Consider the following 15,757-nt stretch of genomic DNA (forward strand, 5'->3'; position numbering starts at 1 on the left):
AGTGCTGCACTCAATACGCCAGCAAATTTGGAAAACTCAGAAGTGGCCACAGGAATGGGAAAGGTCAGTTTTCATTCCAATCCCAAAGAAAGGCAATGCCAAAGAATGCTCAAACTACCGCACAATTGCACTCATCTCACATGCTAGTAAAGTAATGCTCAAAATTCTCCAAGCCAGGCTTCAGCAATACGTGAACCATGAACTTCCTGATGTTCAAGCTGGTTTTAGAAAAGGCAGAGGAACCAGAGATCAAATTGCCAACATCCACTGGATCATGGAAAAGGCAAGAGAGTTCCAGAAAAACATCTATTTCTGCTTTATTGACTAGCCAAAACCTTTGACTGTGTGGATCACAATAAACTGGAAAATTCTGAAAGAGATGGGAATACCAGACCACCTGATCTGCCTCTTGAGTAATCTGTATGCAGGTCAGCAAGCAACAGTTAGAACTGGACATGGAACAACAGACTGGTTCCAAATAGGAAAAGGAGTATGTCAAGGCTGTATATTATCACCCTGTTTATTTAACTTATATGCAGAGTCCATCATGAGAAACACTGGACTGGAAGAAACACAAGCTGGAATCAAGATTGCCGGGAGAAATATCAATAACCTCAGATATGCAGATGACACCGCCCTTATGGCAGAAAGTGAAGAGGAACTAAAAAGCCTCTTGATGAAAGTGAAAGAGGAGAGTGAAAAAGTTGGCTTAAAGCTCAACATTCAGAAAACGAAGATCATGGCATCCGGTCCCATCACTTCATGGGAAATAGATGGGGAAACAGTGGAAACAGTGTCAGACTTTATTTTTTTGGGCTCCCAAATCACTGCAGATGGTGATTGCAGCCATGAAATTAAAAGACGCTTACTCCTTGGAAGGAAAGTTATGACCAACCTAGATAGCATATTCAAAAGCAGAGACATTACTTTGTTAACAAAGGTCCGTCTAGTCAAGGCTATAGTTTTTCCTGTGGTCATGTATGGATGTGAGAGTTGCACTGTGAAGAAGGCTGAGCACAGAATTGATGCTTTTGAACTGTGGTGTTGGAGAAGACTCTTGAGATCTTCTGGTTGCAAGGAGATCCAACCAGTCCATTTTGAAGGAGATCAGCCCTGGGATTTCTTTGGAGGGAATGATGCTGAAGCTGAAACTCTAGTACTTTGGCCACCTCATGCGAAGAGTTGACTCATTGGAGAAGACGCTGATGCTGGGAGGGATTGGGGGCAGGAGGAGAAGGGGACGACAGAGGATGAGATGGCTGGATGGCATTACTGACTTGATGGACGTGAGTCTGAGTGAACTCCGGGAGTTGGTGATGGACAGGGAGGCCTGGTGTGCTGCGATTCATGGGGTCGCAAAGAGTCAGACACGACTGGGAGACTGAACTGAACTGAACTGAAGAGCTTTACATGGTGGCCAGTTCTTAATAAGTATTCTGTAGTCATATGATGACAACTCTTACTGTTTCTGTCATTATTATTTATAAATAATAAAGACTAGAACTTTATAGAGTAAGGGAATAAACAGTAAAACTAAAAACATGAAATGTCTGTATTAGCTTTGTGTTACTATCTGTATATTTCCTGAATTTTATTCTAGTTTGACTTGAAGTGAATGAGATCATATTTCTACCATTCATGTTCTGTAAGTCATGTCTGAGGCAGTATTTCCTATTATCCCTCATTCTTTTTCACTACTAATGAGAGAGATTGCAACATGATGCTCTTCTTTTAGATGTGGATAGTATTATCTTGTGGCTACATTTTTATAAGTAGGTGTGTATCTAGTGCTCATGTCTCCTTAGAGGACCACCTTCCTAATTATTTTAGAAGTCTCAAAAATGACTAATAGGAATAATTGTTATCTGCTTCTGAATTGCTGGATTTTCCCCCCATGTGCTGTTCTTTTCTTTCTTTTACTTTTTTTTTACATCACTGAGGTCTGTTGGCCTCTGCTGATTTTTCTGAGGTTTTCACAATCCTGGTTGTTTTGGATTTTCTGAGGTCTATAATTAAGTGGAGAATGTGTGCATTACCCTCTTTGAACATTATGATTTTTCAAGTTAATACGGAGTGTTTTAACATTGTGATTTTTCAAGTTAATACCAGAGTGTTTACTTCAATCTCACTTTTTTTTAAACAGAACATAAAATGCATTTCCTATTTCTGTTTTTCCTTATAGCTTTCTCTACCACTTTACTCCTTTTTACTCTGTTAAATAGATGTGAGTCCCTGGGAGTAAGAGCTAGGAGGATCTCAGAGCTAGATTCTGTGCTGTCTTCAGAACTGTGCGTCCTCCAATAACCGAATCTTCCTAAGGGCCAGGCTCCTAGAGTTCTCTCCCCTAAAGCATGTGTCCATCCTGCCTCACCACATTTGCTCAGCTTCTCACACAGAAAGACATTTTGTGGGTTTCAGCCTCACCTAACATTTCTGAACGTCAGTTTTCCCTACATGTTAAGTCCAGACCCTCCTACATATTTATAAAGTGATTTGACCTTTTGAGGGACTGTTTGCAGATTGGAAGAGTTTAATTCTGGCAGTCAAACAAGACGTCTGTGGACAGATACTCAGCAGACTATTACAGCTGCCTTCTTGTTTTGTACATTAGTTACATTGTCAGAAATATAAGTTGAAAGCGTATTACTGCCTTTTAGAATAGAAAATAAGCAAATTTTGTTGCACATTCTTGGTAACTTCTGAGGGGGAGACAGGAGGTTACACATTGCTACATTAATTCTGAAATACTGTGATGGCCACTTGCCATGCATGCAGCATATCCATGGAGACTTCTGCCAGGATCCTGGCTAGACTCTTCCCAGTCATCTAACAAAATAAATTCCTGACCTTGAAAACTGGACACAGAATTAGCCATGATCACTTGTTTATGTGATAAATAGATTCTTTTTTCTCCTAATTATGCTGATCTTCTCCATCATTGATAATATGTCAATCTCTTTGGGTTTGAACAGCCTCCTTTCAGTTTTAAAATTCTGTCTCTTCATGATCAGTTTCTTGAAGGATTCAGTCTCTTCAGTAATTGCTCTATCAGCTGCCTCTCACAGTGGCACTTGGGTGCATGAGGGAGACAGAGGGACCTGATGGGGTCCTTGGATACTTACTGTCCTCTGGATAGTCAGGTTTCCATGCCAATCTCCCTAGTCTACCTGATGGTTCCTGGTTTGCTAGCATTTGACTGAGGTCAGAAGCCAAAATCCTCCTGGTTTCTGATTTCAATGCAAAAAGGAACATGGTAGGGTTTGTGGGCACCATCAGCTTCACCTCGGCTCTCCTTGTGCAGGCATCTTCTTGAGCTTCTGCTGTGGACTTCATTTCACCCGGGCTCCCCTGGTGGCTCAGACGGTGAAGCGTCTGCCTGCAGTGTGGGAGACCTGGATTCAATCCCTGGGTTGGGAAGATACCCTGGAGAAGGAAATGGCAATCCACTCCCAGTACTCTTGCCTGGAAAGTTCCATGGACTGAGGAGCCTGGTAGGCTACAGTCCATGGGGTCACAAAGAGTCGGACACAACTGAGCAACCTCTTTCATTTCACCCCAACCATACTTAACTCTATTTCAGGGGCTCTCCTGTAGCACACCCCTGGAGGATTGTGTATGTGGAGAATTCCACCCAAGACCCAAGAGCATCTTAGGAATGCTGCATTCTGAACTTTCATTTACTTTTCACACGTCTCCATAGAATTTTTAACTGGTGCCCACAGTTTGGTGTAGACGTGGACTGAGTGCAAAAGTCCTAATTGTGAGTGACAGCACACATCATCAGCATCAGTCCTTCCGATGAATATTCAGGACTGATTGCCTTTTAGGATGGCCTGGTTGGATCTCTTTGCAGTCCAAGGGACTCTCAAGAGTCTTCACCTACACCACAGTTCAAAAGAATCAATTCTTCGGGGCTCAGCTTTCTTTATAGTCCAACTCTCACAGCCATACATGACTCCTGGAAAAACTATACGTTTGACTAGATGGAACTTTGCTGGCAAAGTAATGTCTCTGCTTTTTAATATGCTGTCTAGGTTCATCATAACTTTTCTTCCAAGGAGCAAGTGTCTTTTAATTTCATGGCTGCAGTCACCATCTGCAGTGATTTTGGAGCCCCAAAAAACAAAGGCTCTCACTGTTTCCATTGTTTCCGTATCTAATTGCCATGATCTTAGGTTTCTGAATGTTGAGTTTTAAGCCAATTTTTTCACTCTCCTCTTTCACTTTCATCAAGAGGCTCTTTAGCTCTTCTTCACTTTCTGCCATAAGGGTGGTGTCATCTGCATATTTGAGATGATTGATATTTCTCCTGGTAATCTTGATTCCAGGAGAGTCAAGTTCTCTGTGCTTCATCCAGCCCAGAGTTTCTCATGATGTACTCTGCATATAAGTTAAATAAGCAGGGTGACAATATATAGCCTTGATCTGGAACCAGTCTGTTGTTCCAAGTCCAGTTCTAACTGTTGCTTCTTGACCTGCATACAGATTTCTCAGGAGGCAGATCAGGTGGTCTGGTATTCCCATCTCTTTCAGAATTTTCCACAGTTTGTTGTGATCCACACAGTCAAAGGCTTTGGCATAGTCAATAAAGCAGAAATAGATGTTTTTCTGGAACTCTCTTGCTTCTTCCATGATCCAGCGGATGTTGGCAATTTGATCTCTGGTTCCTCTGCCTTTTCTAAATCCAGCTTGAATGTCTGGAAGCTCTTGGTTCATGTTCTGTTAAAGCCTTGCTTAAGAATTTTGAGCATTACTTTGCTAGCATGTGAGATGAATGCAATTGTGCGGTAGTTTGAATATTCCTTGGCATTACCTTTCTTTGAGATTGGGATGAAAACTGACCTTTTCCAGTCCTGTTGCCACTGCTGAGTTTACCAATTTTGCTGGCATATTGAGTGCAGCACTTTCACAGCATCATCTTTTAGGATTTGAAATAGCTCAACTGGAATTCCATCATCTCTACTAGCTTTGTTCATAGTGATGTTTCCTAAGGTCCACTTGACTTCATATTCCAGGATGTCTGGCTCTAGGTGAATGAATCCACAATCCTGGTTATCTGGGTTATGAAGATCTTTTTTGTATAGTTCTGTGTATTCTTGCCACCTCTTCTTAATGTCTTCTGCTTCTGTTAGGTCCATATCGTTTCTGTCCTTTATTGTGCCCATCTTTGCATGATATGTTCCCTTGGTATCTCTAATTTTCTTGAAGAGATCTCTAGACTTTCCCATTCTATTATTTTCCTCTGTTTCTTTGCAGTGATCACTGAGGAAGGCTTTCTTATCTCTCCTTGCTATTCTTTGGAACTCTTCATTCAGATGGGTATATCTTTCCTTTGCTCCTTTGCCTTCAACTTCTCTTCTTTTCTCAGCTATTTGTATGGCCTCCTCAGACAACCATTTTTTGTCTTTTTGCATTCCTTTTTCTTGGGGATAGTCTTGATCACTGCCTGCTGTACAATGTCATGAACCTCTGTACATAGTTCTTCAGGCACTCTGTCTGTCAGATTGAATCCTTTGAATATATTTGCCACTTCTACTGTATAATCGTAAGGGATTTGATTTAGGTCATACCTGCACGGTCTAGTGGTTTTCCCTACTTTTGTCGATTTAAGTCTGAATTTTGCAATATGGAGTTCATCATCTGAGCCAGTGTCAGCTCCCAGTCTTGCTTTCACAGACTGTATAGAGCTTCACCATATCTTGATTAGTAGTGATTATACATCAAAATTAATAGCACAGACACAGAATGTTCACTCTAGAGAAGAATCCTTTTAGGGAGATAAAAATATATAGAGAAGAAAGTGTATACCAAGCAAAGTTATTTGTGGTTATCTAATGAGGTTGCTAAGAGTCAGACATGACTGAGCAACTTCACTTTGACTTTTCACTTTCATGCATTAGAGAAGGAAATGGCAACCCACTCCAGTGTTCTTGCCTGGAGAATCCCAGGGACGGGGGAGCCTGGTGGGCTGCCGTCTATGGGGTCGCACAGAGTCGGACACGACTGAAGCAACTTAGCAGTAGCAGTAGCAATGCTCCTTGTACTATGGTGAAATAGACTTTGTTCTCAGATGTTTGAATATTTTTTCTAATCAAGTTCAATATTTATAACTGTTTGGAAGAAAATGTTGTACTGTTGTTTATTAATAAAAAAAAATCTTTCTTATACTTTCAGAAAACTTACAGTAATTTCCAAAAGCAAATAAAAGGATATAGGGAATTCCATATGGTTCTGAGTCACCTGTTAAAGTCTTTGGGGATTTTTTGAACATTTGGAGTATAGTTGATTTACACTGTTGTGCTAGTTTCAGGTGTACAGCAAAGTGGATCACCTATACATACAGATGCGAGAGTGAAGTCACTCAGTCGTGCCCTACTCTTTGCGACCCCATGGACTGTAGCCCACCAGGCTCCTCCCTCCATGGGATTCTCCAAGCAAGAGTATGGAGTGGGTTGCCATTTCCTTCTCCAGGGGATCTTCCCAACCCAGGGATAGAACCTGGGTCTCCCGCATTCCAGGCAGACGCTTTAACCTCTGAGCCACCAGGGAAGCCCACATATAGATATTCCACTCTTTTTTAGATTCTTTTCCCATATAAGGCATTACAGAGTATTGAGTAGAGTTCCCTGTGAGGTACAGTAGGTCCTTATTAGTTATCTATGTATTTTACACATAGTGGTGTATATGTCAATTCCAGTCTCCCAATTTATCCCTACCCCCCTTCCCCCACAGTAACCATAAGTTTTTTTTTTTTTTTTTAATATATGTGACTGTATTTCTGTTTTGTAAATAAGCTCATTTGTACCAGTTTTTAGATTCCTATATATGCAATATCATATGATATTTATATTTTCTGTCTGAGTTATTTCACTCAGTATGACAATCTCTAGGTCCATGCATGTCCCTACAAATGGCATTGTTTTTATGGCTGATAATATTTCATTGTGTGTTTCCCTGCTGGCTCAGTGGTAAAGAACCCACCTGCCAATGTAGGAGTTGTGAGTTCAACCCTGGGTCCTGAAGATACGTTGGAGAAGGACATGGCAACCCACTCCAGTATTCTTGCCTGGAGAAATCCATGGAGAGAAGGAGGCTAGTGGGAGTCCATGGGGTTGCGAAAGAGTCAGACATGACTTAGCAACTAAACAGCAACAGCAATATTCTGTTGTATATGTATACTGTATCTTCTTTATCTGTTCATCTGTGAGTGGATATTTAGGTTGCCTCCAAGGCTTGGCTGTTGTGAATAATGCTTCAGTGAATGTTGGGGTGCATATATCTTTTTGAATTATGGTTTTCTCCAGGTATATGCCTGGGAGTGAGATTACGGGGTCATATCATATTTCTATTTTTACCTTTTTAAGGACCCTCCATACTGTTCTCCTTAGTGGCTATATCATTTTACATTCCATTCCAGCAGTCTAAGAGGGCACCCTTTTCTCCATACCCTGTCAAGCATTTATTGTTTGTAAATTTTTTGATAATGGCCCTCTGAAAGGTGTGAGGGGATATCTCTTTGTAGTCTTGATTTGCATTTCTCTAATAATTAGTAATGTTGAGTGTCTTTTCATATGCTCTTTGGCCCTCTGTATGTCTTTTCTTTGGAAAAATACCTATTTATGTCTTCTACGCATTCGTTGATTGGTTTTATATATATATATATATATATATATATATATATTTTAGATGCATAAGCTGTTGGCATGTTTTGGAGATTAATCCTTTCTCTGTCACTTCATTTGCAAATATTTTCTTCAAGTCTGAGGACTGTCCTTTTGTTTATAGTTTCCTTTGCTGTGCAAAAGCTTTTAATTTTAATTAGATCCCGTTTATTTTTATTTCATCAATGTAAAAGGTGGATCAAAAAAGATACATTGCGATTTATGTCAGAGATTTCTCTGCTTATGTTTTCCTCTTAAGGGTTTCATAGTATGAGCTCTAATAGTTTTCTGGTGGCATCTTTAGGGTTGTCTTTATATAGTATTATCTCATCTGCAAGCAGTGAGAGTTTTACTTCTTTTCCAGTTTGGATTCCTTTTATTTCTTCTCCGTGTCATGGCTGGGACTTCCAAACCTATGTTGAATGATAGCGGTGATAGTGGACATGCTGCTTCTGTTCCTGGTCTTAGAGGAGATGCTTTAAGTTTTTCATCATTGAGAGTGATGTTTGCTGTGGGTTTGTTGTATATGACTTCTATTATGTTGTGGTAGGTTCCCACTAAGACTACTTTCTGGAGGTTTCTTTTTTTAACCAAAAATGAGTATTGAATTTTGTCAGAAGCTTTTTCTGCATGTATTGAGATGATTGTATGGTTTTTATTTTTCAGTTTGTTAGTATGGTGTATCACACTGATTGATTTGTGAATACTGAAGAATCCTTGTATCCCTGGGATAAATCACACTTGATCGTGTTATATAATCCTTTTAATGTGTTTTTAGATTCAATTTGCTAGTATTTTGTTGAAGATTTTTACATCTGTGTTCATCAGTGATACTGGCTTTTAGTTTTCTTTTTTTGCGTGTGATGTCTTCGTGTGGTTTTGTTATCCAGGTGATAGTAGCCTTGTAGAACGGCTTGGGAGTATTCCTTCCTCTGCAGTTTTGGGAAGAGTTTCAGAAGGATAGATGTTAATTTCTCTAAGTGTTTGATAGAATTCACCTGTGAAGCCATCTGGTCCTGGATTTTTGTTTGTTGGAAGTTTTTGGATCACAGTTTCCATTTTAGCAGTTGTGATTAGTTTTTTTCCTTTTTTAAAATATTTCTTCCTGTTTCTGTCTTGGAAGGGTGTACCCTTCTAAGAATTTGTCCATTTCTTCTAGGTTGTGCATTTTGTAAGTGAATAGTTTCTTGTCGTAGCCTCTTATTTGTGGTTAGGGTCAGTTTAACTTCTTTCTCATTTCTAATTTGATTGATTTGAGTTCTCCTCTTCTTCTTGATTCTGGGTAAAAATTCATCAATTTTGTTTGTCTTCTCAAAGAACCAGCTTCTAGTTTTCTTTGAGGATTTATTAATTTATGTTTTCTTGTCTTCGCAGTAATTTTAAAATGATTAATGAGGACTGTCTCTGCACCTATAGCTATGTAATGGTTAAAAATTGGTTTATGTAAAGTTTAAAAAAAAATTAAATTAAAATGTTCTGGAAAAAAAAAATTGGTTTAAAAGTATCCAACACAATGTGAATGTTGGTTTTTATTTTTTAGCTTAAGCAACCGTTTTCCTCAAGGCTATATCTTCATGAAGCTCAAATAACTACTTACAGTGGTTTAATAAAAGAAGTAAATAAATAAAGCTCTCAGTCAGTTTAGCTGGTAAATGATTAGGTTGCAGGGTTCATTTGGTGGCTCCTCTACTTCTCAGTTGATGGTGTTGAGATGATGGTGCTCACTGTGACATGGGCTGAACGTTCTTAGAAAACAAGTTTTATTTAAGGAGTATGGTAGAAAGGCATGTGTTTTCAGGGTCAGAAGTCTCTAAGGGCTCTCAGATCTGCTGAGTAGCCGCTCTACGCCACAGTGTCTCAGGCCTCAACTATGTGACAGTTATTTAAAAAAAAATGAGTTCAACAGCAGCCAATAGTAGTAGCTAACAGTTGCGTATCACTTATTCATTTAATCCCCTCCAACGTCGTATTCAGATGGCAGTTTAAAAATCTGTTGTTTCATTGGTAAGGGAATCACAGAACAGAGATGTTAATTACTTGATGGCCCATGTCATTCGCCTTTTAGTGGTGAGGTCATAATCTCATCTGGACAGTTTGATTCCAGAATCTTCTCTCTTTACCACTTTGCTGTTCTTGAGAGGATCTTAATATTCTATTTATTTATTTATTGTTCTAATTTATTATATATATATGCTCATTGTTCTTAACAGAATTTAAATCGTTAAGGCTTTCATGAGAAAAAGCGTGTGAAAGTGCTTAGGAAACTTAGTACATGTGAACATGTGTTATCCTTTATTGTGTTTGCTTGTCATTAGGCTTCTTTAATTTAGCTCTTCTTCTTAAAAAAAATTGTTATTTTGTGTCAGATTTCCTTCTTTGAGCCATTTAAGAAGTCTTGATATTTGCACAGTCACAAATTTTTTATTGCATTTCTAAGAACTCCAAGTGTGTTATAAATTAGAGACTTCTACCATCTGATATTATTTTTAATGTTATAAAATATTATATACATGGCTTCCTTGGAGGCTCATTCAGTGAAGTATCTGCCTGCAGTGCAGGAGACCCAGCTTTGATCCCTGGGTCGGGACGATCCCTTGGAGAAGGACTTGGCAACCCACTCCAGTATTCTTGCCTGGAGAATCCCATGGGCAGAGAAGCCTGGCAGGCTACAGTCCATGGGGTCACAAGAGTCAGGTACAACTTAGTGAATAAGTCACTACCATTATGTACATAAAAATATGTAACATAAACCACTACTGTTGCACTTTTCTTGTGCTTTTTGTATAAATTTTATTAATGAATGCACAAAAAAGAGTAAACAGCATTTTATAAAAGTAAATCCAAAATACTACTTCATGCTTTGTTTTGATGATAATGTTCTCTAGCAACAGAGCAACCATATATTTTAATGACCTAATTTTAATAATACCAGTTTGCACTAAGACTAACTGCCAAACTGTACTAAGTGTCAGAAATTTGAAGCTTCTACTTTGGAAGTCAGAGCACTCCTTGCAGTTCAGTGTTGTGAATCTTTTAAGTGTGAGGACCACACACTCCTTCCGTTTAGTCGGAGAACCTGAACTGTGGTCGCTACTTCCTACTCACTGACGGCTACTGCTGCCTGCCTAATAATTGTTTTTGGCTCCCTGTAAACCTGCAGCCAGAGAGGTATTTGAATTTTCCCCCTCTAGCACTTGCAAATCCGATTTTTATGTATAGCTAAGTGCTCTTAGCTTTTACTCTATCTACTGCTGGGGCCTGGTTTCTAGCAAGCCTGTAACTACGCCAGATCCGGCCTATGTAATGCCGTTTGTAATGAGAAATCTAAACAGGGAATGGCAGTGAGGCATGGCAGGAATGTGTTTCCATTGGAGAAGTCAGTGTAGAGAAAAAGTATAAGCAAAGCCGTGTCCAGAAGGCCCATTCAGCTGGCCAAGACGGAAGACTGATGTTATTGTACATAGGCTGTTGCTGTGCCAGCCCTTCCTCACGAATCTGCTTGCTCTCTCTCTCTCCCCTCTCCTGAACTCCCCTCCTCCCCCTCCTCTTGCCTCTATTCCTTCTCCTCCTCTCCCTCTCTTCCGAGGGCTCTGCTGACTGTTTGCTCAGGTGGACAGTGACACCATTTGGAATGAGCTGCACTCGTCCGGCGCTGCACGCATGGCTGTTGGCTGTGTCATCGAGCTGGCTTCCAGAGTGGCCTCCGGAGAGCTGAAGGTGAGGTCTGGGTTGCATTAAGTGTGGGAAATCCAGGGAAGACGCTGAAACAGAGATGTTGTTGTTTGGGAATTGTGGGGAGTGTGGTGCAGTAATAAAAGGCAAGGGGCGGAGGGAAGGGGCAGAGGGATGGCCACTGAGGTGTGATAATAACTGGTCTGTAGGTAGCTGGTAGCTGATCCGGCTCTCAGGGCCTTCCTCTCCTTGGGGAGACTCTGTGGTTAGGGCACTCTGGTGTATTTTTAAGAGCACAGAAATGGTGAGTAAAGCTATGGTCCAGGTCAAAAACACCCAGTCTATACATATCTGTCATGCCCTCCTGGGATTTTCTTTTGAAGCAACATAAAAGAAAAATCTGATTACTGAGTACTGTGTATAAGCTCAGAATACCACCCAGAGAGACGAGTGGTGGGGGCAGGGAGAAAGGTAAATATCAGAGGGGAAGGATTGAGAGGAAGAAGGAAATTGTTGATTAGAAGGGTAATGATCCAGAGTGTGTTTTGCCATGAAAGAACTTCAAAAATGAACTACTCTTTATTGTTCTTTTCTTTTTACGGTCTCTTCTTTTCTCCATCATGTGAAAAGAACAATGTCCAAACCCCAGCGTTTCCCAGTCTAAACAATTTATAAAAGCCAGAGACCTGACAGACGTTGACGTTTTATTTGATATTTTAACAGTGCTATTTAAAGGTATGCCATGTGCGTCTCGAACGCAGTTGCCCCAATAAACTTTGTTGGTGCTAACATAGCTTTTTAATGCACTAGTTCACACACTTCATAACGAAATCTGGCCAGTGATGGATTTGGTATTTTTAGCAATTGTGGGGCTTAAGGGAAATATATTGTAACCAACAATACTGGCACTGTGAGTTTTGTTAATCTAAAATAAAATCTAATTAGGATTATTTTTCTTTATGCCTAATGAATTTTTATTCAATTACAGCTGACTCTTTCAGTAGTGATTAAAAATACAGGGTAGGAATGTGCACTTTACATTGGATTGTCCGTCCCAGAAGTCTTTGTTCTAGCTCTTTAAGTCAGAACCTTCAGAAATAGCATTTTGATAAGACAGTCTATAGTAAATATATGTGTGTGTATATATACACACATTCATGTATATATGTCTCATGTTAAGTTGACATGACTTGATCAGCTTCAGGACATCAGTTACTCATCTCAGGAGATTTATGAGGCCATTAATGTGGTACCTAGTAGTCACTCTTTGATAAGGAGCTGTTGAAAAGAAGGAAGGAATCGGCCTTATGGAGAAGTTTTGGCTCTCTCCCAGTAGCACTTGAGAAATAATTCTTCCTGTTTGAGTTATGTTACTTGTAGCTCTAAAATAAATTGACATTTTAAAAGAAATCTTTAAGAGTCTTATTTTCAAAAGAATTCAGATCACAGGAATATATCGTCTGGCCACAATATTACAGTTTTTAAAAGATTATTCTGGTACAGACCCACTTGATAACAAACAAAAATTATTAAGTTAGCATTTCACAGTTTCTAATTGTTTTTGATTTTGTTGAACTTTAATCAGTAATTCAGAAACCCTCCCAAGTAGAGTGCCCACATAGTACACTCAACAAATCATCATCGTTATTAACCACATAGAGTGCAGAATTGCCAAATGTCTGTATGAGGTGTGTTGAACAAAAACCTAATTCTGTTTTTCAGGAGGTAGTCATTTCACATCAGTTACAAACAAAGTGTCAGCAATATATATTACGGACATGCTGACCACCAGCTGTGCTAACTAACGTTAGTTGTTTATGTTAAGAACAAGGATTCATACAAATACTTTTTCTTCCCTTGGTTGAGAAATCAGCAGATATGGTTAAAAAAGAAAAGAGAATGATAGGGGAAGAGAGCCAGTGTAAAAATCAAGGAACGTTGATCCAGGCTCTGCCACTTAAATGCTGTGTCACTTGTGGCAAATCACGTAATTTCTCTGGACCTCAGTTTCTTGTTCTGCAAAATCAGCAGGGTAGAACTGATAACGCTGAAGGTTGTACATGGTCTTGATGTTCTGATCTTCTTGCAGATGAAAAGTGGATCTGATTCTCAGTTATATACACCATGACATACAAAGAGTAAATATTCCAAACCGAATTTCCGCTTACTTCGGGAAATATCGTAGGCCTTCTAGCTGGTTTCTCTTTCTGATTGTTAAGCCCAAAGTGAAAGTCCAAGACAGCAGTACCATAACAAACACACTAGTGCTGACAGACTAAGAGAATGAATCCTTTTGTTGCTAATAATTTGGAGAGGCCTGTAGCAATGCCACCGTAGATAGCCAAGAACTGTGGTAGATAGCTGTGTTCAGGGACTCCATTTAACCCACAGTGTTCTTCAGCGTCTCTGTGCATGCTAAGTTGCCTCAGTTGTGACTGACTTTGTGCGACCTTGTGGGCTGTAGCCCACCGGGTTCCTCTGTCTGTGGCATTTTCCAGGCACGAATACTGGAGTGGGTTGCCATTTCCTTCTCCGGGGGATCTTCCCAACCCAGGGATCGAACCCGCATCTCTTAATGTCCCCTGCATTTGAAGGTGGATTCTTTACCACTAGCACCACCTTGGAAGTCCTCAGTGTCTACCTGTTTCAGATTGAGTGTAACTAGGCAAGTACACCTGCTGGCCAGGAGCATTAACACTCATGACTGTGGAGTCACTTCATTCAGATCTAGAAGGAAAACAGAGACTCTTATCTCAGGACACTGGTAGGCTATCCTAAAGAAACACTTTAGTTTTGTTTTTTCATTTTCTGCATCTGCATTCAGTTCTCATATGTTCTACTCCATCTTGCCAGTATATCTGTAACTTAAGGAAACCACATTGGCATAAAGACTGTGTTTTGTGAAGACTGCACTCATTTTGCTTGGAAATTTGAAAAGAATTAAGAGCTCTGGGTTCCCTAATAACTCAGCTGGTAAAGAATCCGCCTGCAATGCAGGAGACCCCAGTTCTATTCCTGGGTTGGGAAAATCACCTGGAGAAGGGAAAGGCTACCCACTCCAGTATTCTGGCCTGGAGAATTCCATGGACTGTATAGTCCATGGGGTTGCAAAGAGTAGGATACGACTGAGTGCCTTTCACTTTAAGAGCTCTGTTTCAAATAGGGTGGGCTGGATGAAGTGCTGAACTGAGAATTTGGAGACAGCTGGAGGGAGGTCGGCAAACTTGTAGGGGATGGGGACCTAGGAGATAAGAAGTGCACCCAGAGAAGGAAAACGCCAAAAACAGATTTCATTACCTGGCATTTCTGCTTCATGTTGAGCTTGATCATGATCGCTGTCCTACAGAGTCTGTCTTATCTTCGTCTAGGGCTACTGATGGGTTAAAAGAGTTAGAAATACAATCCAGGCACAAGGACTGGGTCTCATGTGGATGCTTAAACTGATCATGTGCAGCAAACTGCAGCAGTAAGTGTGTATATTTTTGGCAGAGCATGGGCAGACTCAGTGGGTTTAGTGGAAGTTATGGGGACTTTCAAATTTTCCAGGTTTTTAATAGGATATGGAAAAAAACACACAAGAAGAAATTTTTCAAGTTTACAAATAAATTGGCTATTTCTCAGATTCTGAAACTGATAAATATAAATATTCTGAAATGCTAAAATGTTTGTTGTATTAGAAAGTATAATTGGAAGAACAGTTATCTCAAAATGGTTTTATTGTTCTAAAGATCATGTAAGGAAGTATGTCTAGAAATAGAAATATTTCTAAAAGATTATTTTTTTCAAATTACAAATAGTTCAATACTTGATTCAAAAATAGTGTCAAATGTGTTGTATACCTTAAAATATACAATTTTTAAAATCAGTTATGCTTCAGTATAGGTTGAAAAAAATGATTCAACCCTTATCAAGGTTTACTATAAGAATTCCCTTTAATGATATTTTGGCAATGCTACAATTTTGTTATAAGAAAGTAAAAATGGCTTTAGTTGCCTAAAAATTTTTGTCAAGAAAATTCTCACCTGATTATCCAAATAGTGGATGGATTTCTTTAATAGTTTGAATGAATATTATGATATCATATTGCTAATCATTCCTGCCATTTGTTGCCTATCTACTATAAGCTGGCAATTTACATCTAATTTGTCATTATTCTCAAAATGACCACCAAAAGTGGATACCACCAATAGGATACAAGCTCAGACACATCAAGTAACTTTTAAAGATACTGCACACAGTTTAATAAATGGCAAAGCTTATAATTCTCACAATCCTCTCTTCTCTTTCAACTATTTTATAAGGCATTTCTTGTTGAGGTAGTACAAATATAAAAGAAAAAAGGAGTTAAATCTGTCTTTTTCATATAGTCTAGTAAAATCAAATAGTCTAGATTCTCTCCTTTTTATTACTATATAACATTTCAT

The 15,757-nt window shown here is 39.4% G+C and overlaps 1 protein-coding gene across 10 annotated transcripts in view; it reads left to right on the forward strand.

Annotated features, from left to right (window-relative positions):
• The window catches only part of HDAC9 (histone deacetylase 9), a 988,950-nt gene that overhangs the window by 742,342 nt on the left and 230,851 nt on the right, over window positions 1-15,757 (forward strand). For 9 of the 10 annotated variants that reach the window (XR_009494194.1, XM_059885810.1, XM_059885813.1 and 6 more), the window contains one exon: window positions 11,271-11,378. Coding sequence is in view for 8 of the 10 variants with exons in the window: in XM_059885810.1 (XP_059741793.1) it covers window positions 11,271-11,378 (108 nt within the window). In the remaining 2 variants the exon portion in view is untranslated. Of the gene's footprint in view, window positions 1-11,270; window positions 11,379-15,757 lie in introns of those variants that run through there. The other variant, XM_059885817.1, reaches the window with a different exon arrangement.

Source organism: Bos taurus, chromosome 4, assembly GCF_002263795.3.
Source record: "Bos taurus isolate L1 Dominette 01449 registration number 42190680 breed Hereford chromosome 4, ARS-UCD2.0, whole genome shotgun sequence".
Lineage (NCBI taxonomy): Eukaryota > Metazoa > Chordata > Mammalia > Artiodactyla > Bovidae > Bos > Bos taurus.